This window comes from Mauremys mutica, chromosome 23 (assembly GCF_020497125.1).
Source record: "Mauremys mutica isolate MM-2020 ecotype Southern chromosome 23, ASM2049712v1, whole genome shotgun sequence".
Lineage (NCBI taxonomy): Eukaryota > Metazoa > Chordata > Testudines > Geoemydidae > Mauremys > Mauremys mutica.
The window spans coordinates 12222382-12235777 of record NC_059094.1 but is presented as its reverse complement, the minus strand read 5'-3'; the positions used below and the strand labels follow the sequence as shown (position 1 = coordinate 12235777).

Sequence of the window (13396 nt, the reverse complement as noted above, 5' to 3'; positions counted from 1 at the left end):
GGTGGCAGCCGGGAGGTTGGCCCTGAGGCCCAGTGGCAGCCGGTAGCAGGAGAGGCCCGGACAAGCAGGCTCCTTGTGGCGCAGGCGGTTCTGTCTGGGTGGTGCCTGGCAGCCTCTGGCTCAGCTCCTGTGCCCCGCGTGCCTAGGGCAGGGGTGGGGGGCCATTGCACAGCTACCCCCGGCGGCTCCGAGGGCTCTGTGAGGAATCGGGGACTTGGCGGGATGCTGAAGAGTGCTGCAAACTCGTACCTGGCACCGGCGGGGGCTTGCTGGGATCTGGTGTCTTCATTAAAATTGCAGGGGCCTCCTTCAATATGCAGTTCAGACCACAAAGAGGAACCTGATCCGGGTCTGACCCAGAATGCCAATGGGCTCCTAGACACAGGGCCAGTGGGCCTGCGGGGAGTTCTAGCCGCCTGATCCTGGAGGGGCTGTCCCCTGTCCTTCAGCTCCCCCCATATCTGGCCCCCAAGAGAAGGTTCTCTCTAGCCCCTCATGCATCCCCTCTGTCTTGTTCCCAAAGGGGGCTCTCTCCTGGGCCACAGCTACCGTCTCCATCCCACTCCCTGAGTCTATGCCTGGCCAGTCAGCATCTATGTCCCTTTGCAACAAAGGTCTGTCTCTTGCCTACTGTCTGTTCCCCTGCCCCTGGAGAGTCTTGCAGCTCCCAGGGTGAGGTGCTTGCCCAGCCCCCAGCCCCTCCCGGGGCCTGCAGACAGTGTCATCCCAGCTTGGCTGAGCTCTTGCGTTACACTTCATTGTCTGTGGCCTGTAACTGATCCCCTCGGAGAAGGGGCGCCTGGAACACAGTATCTCAGCAACCAGCTGAAAATAGCGTCCGGCAGCTAAATTATTCCTTAGGAGTCGCCGGCCCTGCAAACCCACCTCTTCTCACTTGCGGATTTAGTTTCTGCTCAGAGACCAAAAGCTTTTTGGAGCTGAGTCTATGCAAATTGCCAACGAGGGAGGAGAACTCAAAGCTGGAGTAGCAGCAGAGCAGCTAGCTGCAGTCTATGAGGAAGGGGCTTTTTGCCTGCTGCCACACATGAGATGAAGGGACATGGAGGCAGACGGCCACTGGTGGTCCGGAGTGGCAAGACCCTGATGTCTGGTATGGGGATGTCTTTTGTTCTGCCACCCTACCTGAGCTGCACTGTGAATGACAGAGGTCTGTCTGCCATCGCTACGTGCCCGTAGGTATTATTGATTCCTAAGCAGAGAGGTAATGTGATCACGGGTGGCTAGCTGACTGACAGCCACTCCTTTGTTGTGGGTTGACAGGTGTATCCAAAATGCACGACTCCGTAGTTGCTACACTTCATGCCAATAAGACACTCACCTCCAGTGGCGTTTAGTCATGCTGAGAACCCCCCCAGCTCAGTGCAGTGGTGACCTCACCCAAAGCGCCAGCCATGCACCTCCCCGTTCCAAAGGTCACCCTCAGGTTAAAACCCTGTCACCTTTTGTGCTGTTTGCCTTCTGACCCTCACTTTGCTTGGGCAGAGAGAGCAGAACAGGCTGGATCACTGGTTCTCTAGTCAGTGTCAGATTCTCCCCTTGCGGGGGAAGTAGAAGGTTGCAGACGCTGCTGGGGAATTTACACACCCCAATCAAACACTATTACCTCAGAAAATCGAAATCCACAACCACATTTCTAGGTTTGTGTGGTGTTTAGATGTTGCTTGTAATGATTAGAACCCGGCGCACTGGCTGTTGGGAGTCTGCAAGGCCAGGAAACAGGAAGGACGGGGGAGGAGTTGAGGAGGCTGAGTGAGAGTTACAGAGGGTGCAGCAGCAGCTTGGTAAAGAGGTTTCCACTGTAAAAATAAAGTCCTGTTGAAGCTTGTTAGTACCTTGCCTGCTTGATACATACAACAGTTTGTTATTTCCTGCCAAATGGTTTAAACACGTCAGACAGGACCCGGTGATGGCTCCATCCCACGAAAGCCTGCTTTTGATTTCACCGAAATGGAAAGCCAAAGTCAGACTCACTGAGTGTGTTTAGCTCTCCCAATGTTTTCTTTTAGGGCTTTCAGATCATTCAATATAAGGTGCAATACTACTACTAACTGCACATGTCTGTATCACTTTTCATTCAGCCAAGCTGCCTTAAAGAGTTTATTTCTAGAGATCATTCATCCACCATGCAGGCATGCCCACCTCTGGGGTGGGAGGCTACAGCTGTTTATACACAGCAAGGGGCAGGGCCCATCATGGTTTCAAGCAGAAAGTGAAGTACATTAGAACATAAGAACGGCCAGACTGGGTCAGACCAAAGGTCCATCTAGCCCAGTACCCTGTCTTCCGACAGTGGCCAATGCTTCAGAGGGAATGAACAGAACAGATAATCGTGCCTCTCCTGGACACTGACAAATACATAGCTGGAATTCGTCTGGCTCACCTGTGCGTTACTACTGTTAAAATAGGTATCAGAGTTATAACAATGTGCTTAGTGTTTAGACTAGGGGTAGTCAATTATTTTTGCCACGGTCCACATTTCTTGGTCAAGGTACAGTCAAGCTCCGGACTCCAGAGAAACATTTTTCACACCAAGTGCCACTGTTCAACGAACACATACAATTCTACGTAATATACCCAAGGGCCTATTGCTTATATTTTTAGTGCATTAAATGAAAAATAAACTCAAACCACTGTATAACCTAAAAATAACCTCCAAGAAAGATGTAATAAATTACATCTGAGACTTTGAGAAAGTACATAGAGAAAAGGTCAAATAGATGCAAATATTAGCATTAAAACACTTTCAGACAATTGTTTTTAAGTTTTGAATGTGTTTTGTCAAATAAGATTATTGTAGGCATATATGTGTATATAGAGATAGAAAAACATATTCAGAACTTTTGTGGTTTATTTAATAAGTATCAGAGTATGAAAGAAAATAACACTTAGTACACATGAACTCTTTATCTTTTATGATTCAAGTCTTTCTACATAAGTACCCACTTACACATGTATTAAAAAAGACTCATGAATAATTACTGTGAAATACCTGTTAAAACTGTAGTATTACTATTGAAAATGTAATTTTATACAGCAGTTCAAATTTAAATAAAATATGCGTGAATAATGTATAATTATACTAATCGTCATTGGCGGGAAAAGTGATAGGTCCTTTGCTGGACAAGGACCTTGACGTTTGGAGTGAGTTCAGTCAATGCAAGATGAAGGCGATTGCATAGATGATTATCAGTCAGAACAGAGCAATATGGGATTTAATCTTGTTCATTGTTGAGAATGCTGATTCACACACGTAGGTCAAGCCAAACATAGTCAAAATGTTAAATGCCGCCTTCCGTAAGTGTGGATACATGGAGTCCAGCACAAGAGTTGTCCAGAAAGTTTCAGCTGTAGTTTCAGCATGCTGCACCCTAAGCACTTCATTCGCTTGTAAATCAGTAAGCTTCAGCTATAGTTTTGCTTTTTCAACATCTGGAAAGGATGCTTTTGCTTGATCACACCAAGTGCCATTGGCTTGTACCACAAATGGGTTCCTTACAAACAGGAAGGTGTCTTTAATGCTTTCAAATTCTGGGACCCTCTGTGGGAAGTTTTGAGGAAGTCTGTCCAGAGATGATACCATCTGAGTCATGTCTGCAGTGTCCTGGCAGCTTAGCAGCATTGGGAAATGCCGCATCTCCCCAGTTTCCAAATCACTTTTGAAGAGACTCCGTTTGTTTTGAAATGAGGTGACACTGCTGTGGAGATCCACTATGTTGTGATTTTGCCCTGGTAGCTTTAAGTTGAAATCATTTAAGTGGGCTGTCAAATCAACAAGGATGCTCATGCTTGCGGCATCCCTCAAAAATGCATATAGCTCTTTCTGTCTTTTTCTGTGGAATGTTATGTACATATTCTTCCACATGAACTCAAATTTCCCATAGCCTTCTGAGTACTTGCCTTCTGCTCAGCCAGCGGATGTCATTATGAACCAACAGGTCATTGTAATCAGCAGATACTTCTGAAAGAAAGCTTTTGAACTGTCTGTGCTGCAGTGATGACTTGGAGCAAAGGAAGCCGACAAGTTTAATCACCATTGACAATACATTTGCATCCTCATCGCTAAGCTTCGCACAAAGTTCTGTTTGGTGAATTACTCAGTGATAGGAAATCAAATTGGGGTTCAGATCTTGCAGGTATTTCACAAGCCCTCTGTGAGTGCCGACCATGGCAGGAGCGCCATCTGTTGCAATTGACACAATCTGAGTTACGTCAAGATCTTTATTAGACAAAACAGTTTGAACAGAATTAAATCTTTTCCGGGCGTGCAACTGTTATGTGGTATAAAGGACAACAACTCCTCCCCAAATTTCTCTCCATAAAAAATCGGACATACAGTGCTAGCTGTGCTGTGTCCCTGATATCATGGGACACTTCAACTGCCATGGAAAATTTTCCTATTTTCAGTTTCATACACAATTGCTTGAAAATGTCTTGTGCCATCATCTCAGTATGTCTAATAGCTGTTGTGTCTGAAAGTGGCAGTTGTCTGAAGGCGTCAACAATGTCTTTCTTCTCCGCAAAACGGATTTCAGCTGCAGTAACCATGCACTGCTTAATAAGGTCTGCATCTGCAAAAGTTTCCTGTGTTTTGCCGTTATCTACACATATCTCAGTGATGCTTCAGTTGCCTTTTCCTGAGCACAAGTAGCCTTTGAAATAATATTTGTGCTCAGAAAATATGTATCCTTCAATGAAGCGAGCTTGTCTGATCTTAATTGGGAGCCCAGTGGAAACTTGAGTGCCAAATCCATGTGCTTCATTTCGTAGTGCCATTTGAGGTCCCACATTTAACAGTTTCTGTACAAATTTACCATACTGGTTGACCCTTTGGACGTTGTGGCAAAATAAAACAGTAAGCGTCAGTCCACTTTGCTTTAAACGAACGGTTCTCGGTGTCGACTTTCCTTTTCTTCGCTGCCGTGTTTAAACACAGTGCCAGTAGATGTCAAAAGGGCTGGAGGTGGGACAACCTTGGCTCACCTTTGCTCCTCCTGCAGTTCACCCCCCTCACACAGACCAGGGAGAGGGGATGCAGGAGGGAGAGGAGAAGGCACAAGAGCCCTCTCCTTGTCACAGGAGTAGAGGACAGGGAAGCACAAAACTGCCGCAAGCCACCAAACTCTGTCTTCTCCTACCTGCCTCCTGTAAGAATGGGGCCTGCTGGGGTGGGGGGGAGAGCAGAGCCTGCTTCCCACAGCAGCTCTGATTGGCAGAAAAGGAAAAAGCAGCCAATCAGAGGAGGTTGACTGGGCAACTGGGCAACAAAATAGCAGATGAAATTTAATGGTGATAAATGCAAAGTAATGCACATTGGAAAGCATAATCCCAACTATACATATACAATTATGGGGTCTAAATTAGCTGTTACCACTCAAGAGAGAGATCTTGGAGTCATTGTGGATAGTTCTGTGAAAACATCCACTCAGTGTGCAGCAGCACTCAAAAAAGTGAACAGAATGCTGGGAATAATTAAGAAAGGGATAGATAATAGGACAAAAAATATCATGTTGCCTCTGTATAAATCCCTGGTATGCCCACACCTTGAATACTGTGTGCAGATGTGGTCAGCCCATCTCAAAAAAGATATATTGAAATTGGACAAGGTTCAGAAAAGTGCAACAAAAATGATTAGGGGTATGGAACAGCTTCTGTATGAAGAGAGATTCATAAAACTGGGACTTTTCAGCTTGGAAAAGAGATGGCTAAGGCGGGATATGACGAGGTCTATAAAATCATGACTGGTGTGGAGAAAGTAGCTAAGGAAGTGTTATTTACTCCTTCTCATAACACAAGAACTACAGGTCACCAAATGAATTTAATAGGCAGCAGGTTTAAAACAAAGAAAAGGAAGTATTTCTTGCACAATGCACAGGCAACCTGTGGAACTCCTTGCCAGAGCATGTTGTGAAGGTCAGGACTAGAACAGGGCTCATGGAGGACAGGTCCAGCAATGGCTATTAGGCAGGATGGACACGGATGGTCCCTTGCCTCTGTCTGCCCTGAGCTCAGCTCCCACTCTGGCCCTGTGAATTTCCCGCATGCGCACTGGGCTCGCTCCCCAGACAGGAGGGGGTCGCTCTGTGATGAGGTCACAAGCCGGCGCCGGCCGGAAGCGGAAGTAGGGGACGAGGCAGTTCCGTTTTCTCTCCCAGTCTCTTTCGGGCTCCCCATGGCGCCGCGGAGCTCCCGTCAGACGGGCTCGCACAAGGCGCGCTCCCTGGCCCGCCAGTGGAAAGCGAAGCGGCGGCGCCGGGACCTGGACCAGATCCACGGGGACCTGCGGCCGGACAACGCGGCCCGGCTGCTGCACCAGGAGCCGGACCCCGACATGCCCGGGAGCGCGCAGCACTACTGCCTGCACTGCGCGTGCGTGAGAGTGCGGGGGGGGGGCGGCTGGGGGCGTCCCAATGGCCCCTCCAGGGGAGCCCAGCTGCAGTGCATTCACCACAGCGGGCACGGCCTGCGCGGGGTGAGGGGAGTGTTCCCAGGCCCTGCCCTGAAATCAGAGGGCCCAGTCCCCTGGGCTAACTGGGAAAAGGCGCCCGAGCCTGCCTGCCTTCCCCCGTGTTTGTACAGCGGGGCCGGGACCAAATCCTTTACTTCATCAGGCCCCTTTCCCCACCTTCTGATAGAAACAGTGTTTGGTCAATAATGGCCTTCAACTCTGTCTTCAGACAGAGTCTCCAAAGCCTCCTGTTTAGTTCTGAACTCTTCCATGGAAAGGGCAGGATTGTTTTCAACTTCTTTCTTCTCTCCCGACAGGCGATACTTTGTAGATTTGAATAGCATGAAGGAACATTTCAAATCTAAAGTTCACAAAAGAAGGTAATGTAAATTCTGTTATGAGGGCATATTTTTCATAGAAGCCTATTAGTATGAAAAAAAATCTGATTTATTTGGGGTTCTTATGAATAAGGAACCCCCACTCCCTTTTCCCTTCAAAAAGTTACTTGAAAAATCTATTTTTCCACCTCTTCTTCCCACCCCATCCGTCTTTATGGCTCCTTGAGTCTTTTAAAGATAGTTTAATTCAGCTGGTGGCAGAAAGTGTCCATTTAGTCACAGAACAGATGGTGCAGCACTGATAACTTTTCCACTGCTGTTCAATTCCACTCTGAAATTTGAGCATCTGAGACTTAGTCTGGATGTACCTGGCAATGTCAAATGTGGATCTAGCTGGTGTGGGTTTGTGATAGGTTTTTAAAGTGCTCAACTTACAGGGGGAACATTAAAGATCGCAACCCATGTGCCTCTCTTGGGTTTCTTCTTCCTCTTGTAGACTGAAGCAGCTGAGTGAGGAGCCTTATACCCAGGAGGAGGCAGAGAGAGCAGCTGGGATGGGATCCTACATTCCTCCAAAGAAGATAGAAGTACAGACTCAACCGCTGGAGATGGAGGAATCTGGCTGAATAGGGAGGCTGAGAGATTGTTCTCTGATCCATTAGAAAGTGCCCTTGATTAAAGCCCCACTTTGTGGCAGCTTCTTTTCTGAGTTCAGCAAGTGTCATTAAAAACACTCCCCCTGCAACAAGGCATAAAAACTCTCAGCTGTTCTCATTAATTCTTCAGCAAGAGCACTGGCCAGTGGAGACCTTTGGACCCTCTTGCTTTGGCAGATATTGTGCGTTATGTTCTCATTGGCAACATGGACATACAGTGCAGCCAGAGGTCCAGGGAAAAGATGAGCGATGTCCTGCTGTGATATTGACCTGATTGTTACAGCCTTTTCTCTTTGTGTTGGTATTTTAAGCAGTGGATGCAGCTCTTGGCTCAGAGTGTGGCCTCTGTAATCACCCATCAAACTATTTTAATAAACAAGCTGGCAGCTGCTGAATGAGCCGTAGAACATTCCTTGCCAGTTTGATCTGGATCCAGCGGGGGAGGGATAGCTCAGTGGTTTGCTAAACCCAGGGTTGTGAGCTCAATCCTTGAGGGGGCCATTTAGGGATCTGGGGCAAAAATCTGTCAGGGGATGGGTCCTGCTTTGAGCAGGGGGTTGGACTAGATGACCTCCTGAGATCCCTTCCAATCCTGATATTCTTGATTCAGATTGAGTTGTAGGGACTCCGTTTGGAAAACAAGATGAGCTGAATTGTTAGCAAAAACAGCCCTTTCACCAACCAGCTACCTGGACTGGGGCTAATCCCACCAGCTTGATCGTTCATTACGACTGTTTGAATTTAGTTGGTTGAAGTAGCCTAGCCTTGTTTTTGGGGCTCCTAGAAAAGAGGTCTGAGCAGCCTCCAGCTTGGTCACTGCCAAATTCCCACTATATTTATTCTTAATTTCCTTTGGCAGATGTTCTAACATCTCAAACAATTTCCTTTCTGCCCTCTTCGTGCGGCTAGTTAACTCTTCCCTGATATGGGAGGATGACTTACTAAGCTGCTTCACTTCTATCAAGAGGAGTCTGCTGAAAGCCCCAACCCAGCTGATCCTAACCTCGTCACATTGCTAGGGATGGATACAAATTGGATATGAAACTGTTTAGAACCCACTGACAGTCGTTTGATTGTGGAAGATCTTCCAGCCAGGGAGCTGTTTTGGGTGAGATCAGTTGCCTAAGAGAAGGGACACGCTGCTCATAGAGAGGGTAGGCAGAGTCCACGCTGACCCACTTTACAAGTAGGAGACTAACAAATTCAGCCCTGTTCCACCAGATGTAGGATAATATTGGCTGGCACATGCCAATATGCTGCCACAGCATAGCTGGTTACTTGGCTTGAGCATCTGTGTTGCATTTTTACTGAGCCCGTCAAACAGGGAGGCGCTTTCTAGAAAACACACAGCCTGTGTTAGGATAATCGCTGGATCTGCAGGATGGAATGTGGGGAATGCCACTGTCTGCTGTATATCCCTGCAAAGCAAGTTCAGCTAATGCCGGCCACTGCAGTGCGTCAGTGGAGATTAAACATCTTCAGTTCTTCCCTCCCCCCCAAGGGTGGGGATCCCGCCCCACGTCTTTGTAACATTTTTATCACCCGACCATGTATACTCTACTGGTCACATGGAGGTGGGCTGGCAAAAGGATTAGACAAGGCTGGTCACTTAATATAAAGGGATTTATTTGACACAAACAAAATTATTTCCTCCATTCTCTCCTCCCCAGGCATAAGGGAGGGTGAGACAGATGATCCAAAATTTAGAAATGTCTTGTGTTAACATCTAGCTTTCCCTGTTAGCAGCTTAAACCTAGCAGGCGGGCAGCAGCTGGAGAAGTTTTCAGAGAGGTGATGGGTGTGAAGATTAGCCTGATGCTGTCTGAGAAGGTGAAGTGTACCTGTCCCGGGGGGCGGGGGGAAGGAGACGACATGTACTAATCGCTCCATGAAAGTGTCCTCACGCAATTGCTGCAATTAAGTAGTTAATGTCGGCCAGTCTGGACTTCTTGAAAATCCCCCTTTCTAATCTGTAGTTTAACAGCATGATTTAGGTCCCAGCCATCTCATTGTGTGCACTGTTATATAACAGCAATCGGCAATGACCTTGTTCCAGCTTGTTTTGCTATCCTATGATGCACTGCTCCTGGCTGAGCTGGGCGGGGGGAGGAGATGATAAAAGGGCCCAGTCAACCATGTGTAACAGTCTCTCTCGCTGTCAATGCAGCGCATTCCGCCTGTCATACCCCATCGCATTGGTTTAGAGAGGGATGCACAAGTGCAGCCAGTGAGGTGGAAATTGCTGTCTGGGAACTTCTTGCTGGAAGTCTCATAAGCCAGCGTGACTGGTAAGCTGCCAAGGTGGATTCTACCCCTGGCCTGGGAGGACGCCTTCTACCCTTTCAGCCTCAGTTCCTACTTTATATATATCTGTCCAACCTGTGGGAATGAGTCTTGTCTTCTGTCTCCCACGGGGCCCAAGTCGGGATCTCACTTCTGTGTAAAGTGGGACACCTCCCCCTGAAGTTTAGAATCTGGCCTCCCGTGTGGAAGTAGGTTCCCCAGCCTTCTGTCATGAGCTCTGGTAGAGCCGCAGGGAGACGGTCTAGCCTTTCATTTAGTGGCTTAGGGAAGGGCGGAGCATGGGCAGCTGCTAGGCTGGTCAGTGAACGGGGTAGGACTTCGCAATAAAATCCGTTGGCCCAAACTGGTGTAACTCCATGAGAAACTCTGGAAGGGGTGTGACAGGTGTTTGCTTCAGCTACTCAAGGACTCTGGACAGCAACAACAGTGAGGCTAGGAAAAGCGGGACGGGCCAGAGAGCATGTACCGAGTGCTCCCTTTCAAGCCAGCACAAAGCAAGTTGGGAGGTGCTTCTAGCTACCCTTCTAGCCTGGGTCCAGGAGAGCAGCGTGAGGGAAGCCTGTGACTAACCTTCCACTACAGACCAAGGAAGGAGGATGTAGCTGACCCTAGTATGAGAGCAGGACTGGAGCATGATGTCTCAGAGTAAATGCCAGAGCCCAAGACCTAGTCCCCACCACCACCTCAGAGCTGCTGGCATCTCCTTAGATCTAGCGCACTCCATCCACATGGCTGAGCCTCACTCTTCTGGTGGGGTTTTAACCGGGTCGGTCATTTGGCGGACGCTGTAGTAGGACAGACTTAGCCCCATGATAGCCAGGAATAGAGCCAAGTGATTCACCAGACGGTCTTTAGGTTCGGACTCCAGCCCCCCAGCCAGCTGCATCTATGAGAGGAGAAAAGGCAGCTTTTCAGAACAGGCGCGGCAGATTGAGGGGAGAGGAACTTGATCGTCTCAGTGCTTGAAGGACAAGGGAAGCTGGTCTCCCATCAACCCCTGTGGGTTGTGAACTTGAATGGATGGCAGGAGTCTATTCATGATCTGTGCCAGTTAAAAGTGGCTCCAGTTATATCTGCCGTGCATGCTCTCCTTTAGCTAGGGGCCTGCCATAGGGGACACCTTTCCTGGTATTCAGACAGCAGGGAACACCAGCTGACCATTCCTGGTTAGCACCCAGTTATGGCCATTTACAGCCACCCCAGGAAATCTTAGAAAGCGTTCTCGGTGCCTGGCTCCCTGAATGACTGGATTTAGTGTGTGAGCGGCAGGTGCTGTCACTTCTGACCAAGGGGCTGGCTATAAATTCTTCAACTCTGCGGAGTGAACCCTGTTGCTGAACACATCGAGGCATATGGCCCCGAGAGCAGAGTCTGGGTCTGAAACGCAACCTGCCCATTTTGACAACCAGCTCTTCCAAAAGAGCCACTTTCTGTGGTGCAGTGTCAGTGGCAAGGTGGAGGAGAACAGACAGACGCAGCCTACAACAGTTTTCACGGGAGTGGTTCTGTCCCTTTCAAATGGGGGATGATGGGAACGATAACCAGCTGCTCTGCAGGTACTGCCAGTGAAGCCATAATAATGCCCTGTGGGGGAGGCGTTACCCTGCACTTTACCAGCTGAAATGCTCAGTGCCACCCCTTACGTGGAGCCATTTAGGCAAACACCCCTCCATTCGCTCCTGTGAGCAAAGCAGCAGCGCTCCTAGCCTGAAGCTAGCAATCTGAACCCTGCATACACCTGGTGGGTGATTGCCACTTTCCTCCCCACGCATGCTCGGAGCCTCCCAAGGCAGGGCTTGCCACCATACACAATGTACCCATGTACAGCAGGTGCAGTTAGAGCTCAGCGCTGCCCCTAATCCCACTAGGTCACCGTCGGCAGCGTTGCTTCTCCAAAGCAGAAAGTTCAGCTGCAACCCCACTCTGAGCTATTAGCTCCATCCGTACAGAGTGAGTGAGACTGTCACTGCATCCTACAGCTAGTCGCTGGCAGAAACGGGAATGGAGCCCAGGAATGCTGACTCCCAGTCCCCTGCTCTAACCACTAGCCCGCGTTTCTTGAGCTGCTCTGAGTTGTCTTCTCTCGTTGGAGCAGTGACTAACCAGGGCAAGACAGTGGCGGTGCCGTGCCTGCCTGTCTGCATAAGGCTGCGTGCTTGGGAGGAATCGGCAAACTGGCCTCATCCCAGCCACTGAGCAATTCCCTCCCCTGCGTGGTGGTGCATGATCAGTGGTGCAGGGACGTTCGCTCTCCGCTCACATGTGTCTACACAAAGTGCCCTATGTAGGGCATCACTGCTCAGGTGGCACAGAGCGTGCCTGGCACACATCGAGCCAGCGTGGACAGCCTGCCTATTGCCAGACCTGGCTCAGGATGAGCTGATGAGACAGGGGCAGGGCAGCCCCCTAAGGGTCTGGGGAACATCTCACATTTCGATTTGCCCCGACTGGGCAGCGATTGCCACTGAGTCTGGGTGATTGAGCCCAAGCTGCCTCGGCACAGCGGTGAGCCCCGTACCTGTAAGTACTGTTCGCAGAGCTATAAGCTGGGGGCTGGGGATGGCTTAGCAGCCTAAACAGCAGGGCTGAGATGTTTAAAATGGACCCACAGGCACAAATCACAGCAGGCTCAACTCACTCAGAGGAGTTGGAGGCAGCTTAGTGGGTGTGGGCCCGTCAAGCCCTGGCTATTCCGTGTGGACATGAACACTCCCCAGGCTCTGTTCAGAAGAGTGGGGAGTTGCTCCACCCTCCTTGATTAAAATTTCCACTGTGTGGCAATCAGCTGCCTCCCTCTTCCCGAGAAGAGGCTCCGGGGATTTGTCTAAGCACTGAGCTACAGGCTACGGAAATGCCAGATGCTGATCCTGGGCAGGACGGGGAGGACTGGTGCACTCGATGAGAGCTAACTCTCGGCTTCGTGTCTAAAACACCAAGACAGGAGGAGAGAAGCAAAGGGATCGACCCTATCAGAGCTACAATACAAAGCGCCCCAGGCCCCGGGATTGCTCTGCTTGCTGGACAAGAGAGGGTTCAGGCCCTGGAACTGGATCCCAGGAAGATCAGTGGGGAATAGGGGGAACAGAGACATTGATAAAGGATCATGGACTGGCTGGAGCATCCAAGCAAACCAACAGCCCTACTGAGCAGGAGGTGGGTGTTACCTGGAGCAAGCGGAAGTACCCTGGGGTTAAGTGCCTGAGGCGGATGATCATAGCTCCCAGAAGGAGGAGGGGTGGATGTCAGGTGCTGCCTTCTGCTTGTAGTCAGGCAGCTTCACAGACTTCCCTTGACCGCCTCCGGCTGTAGGAGGAAGATGGGCAAAGCTGAAGATCAGGGAGGCTGTTCAGGAACCGGGTAGCAGAGAACAGTCTCCATCCAGATGAACAGCCGTAAAGACGTGTTCTTTGGCCCACGGAAATCACTGGGAAACAGCCTGCCCCCTTCCCTCCCCCAACCTGCTCCAAACCAATGTTCCCCCCCAGCCCAATGGCTGAGCGCGCCACCGTTAGGCCGGGATTAGAACCACGAAATTAGTGTTTCCCCTTAAATGCTTCTTCCCAGTCCCCAGCACTGGCACTTATACCTCAAGCTGCAGCTAATGGCTTTTCCCCAGGCTGGGGGTGAGAAGA

At 49.7% G+C, this 13396-nt stretch overlaps 1 protein-coding gene across 1 annotated transcript; it reads left to right on the top strand.

Annotated features, from left to right (window-relative positions):
* The first annotated feature begins 6123 nt into the window (after positions 1-6123).
* Positions 6124-7858, top strand: ZNF593 (zinc finger protein 593). The gene is made up of 3 exons (XM_044997860.1): positions 6124-6387; positions 6784-6846; positions 7301-7858. The coding sequence occupies exons 1-3, from the start codon at positions 6191-6193 to the stop codon at positions 7428-7430; spliced, it is 390 nt and encodes a 129-aa protein (XP_044853795.1). The 5' UTR covers positions 6124-6190; the 3' UTR covers positions 7431-7858.
* The last annotated feature ends 5538 nt before the right edge of the window (positions 7859-13396 follow it).

Bases quoted from the DNA above. Each gene is read 5' to 3' on its own strand.
- ZNF593 (XM_044997860.1), top strand. From the start codon at position 6,191: ATGGCGCCGCGGAGCTCCCGTCAGACGGGCTCGCACAAGGCGCGCTCC. The intron at 6,388-6,783 runs GTGCGTGAGAGT...CTCTCCCGACAG, and splicing joins CACTACTGCCTGCACTGCGC to GCGATACTTTGTAGATTTGA. The intron at 6,847-7,300 runs GTAATGTAAATT...TTCCTCTTGTAG, and splicing joins TCTAAAGTTCACAAAAGAAG to ACTGAAGCAGCTGAGTGAGG.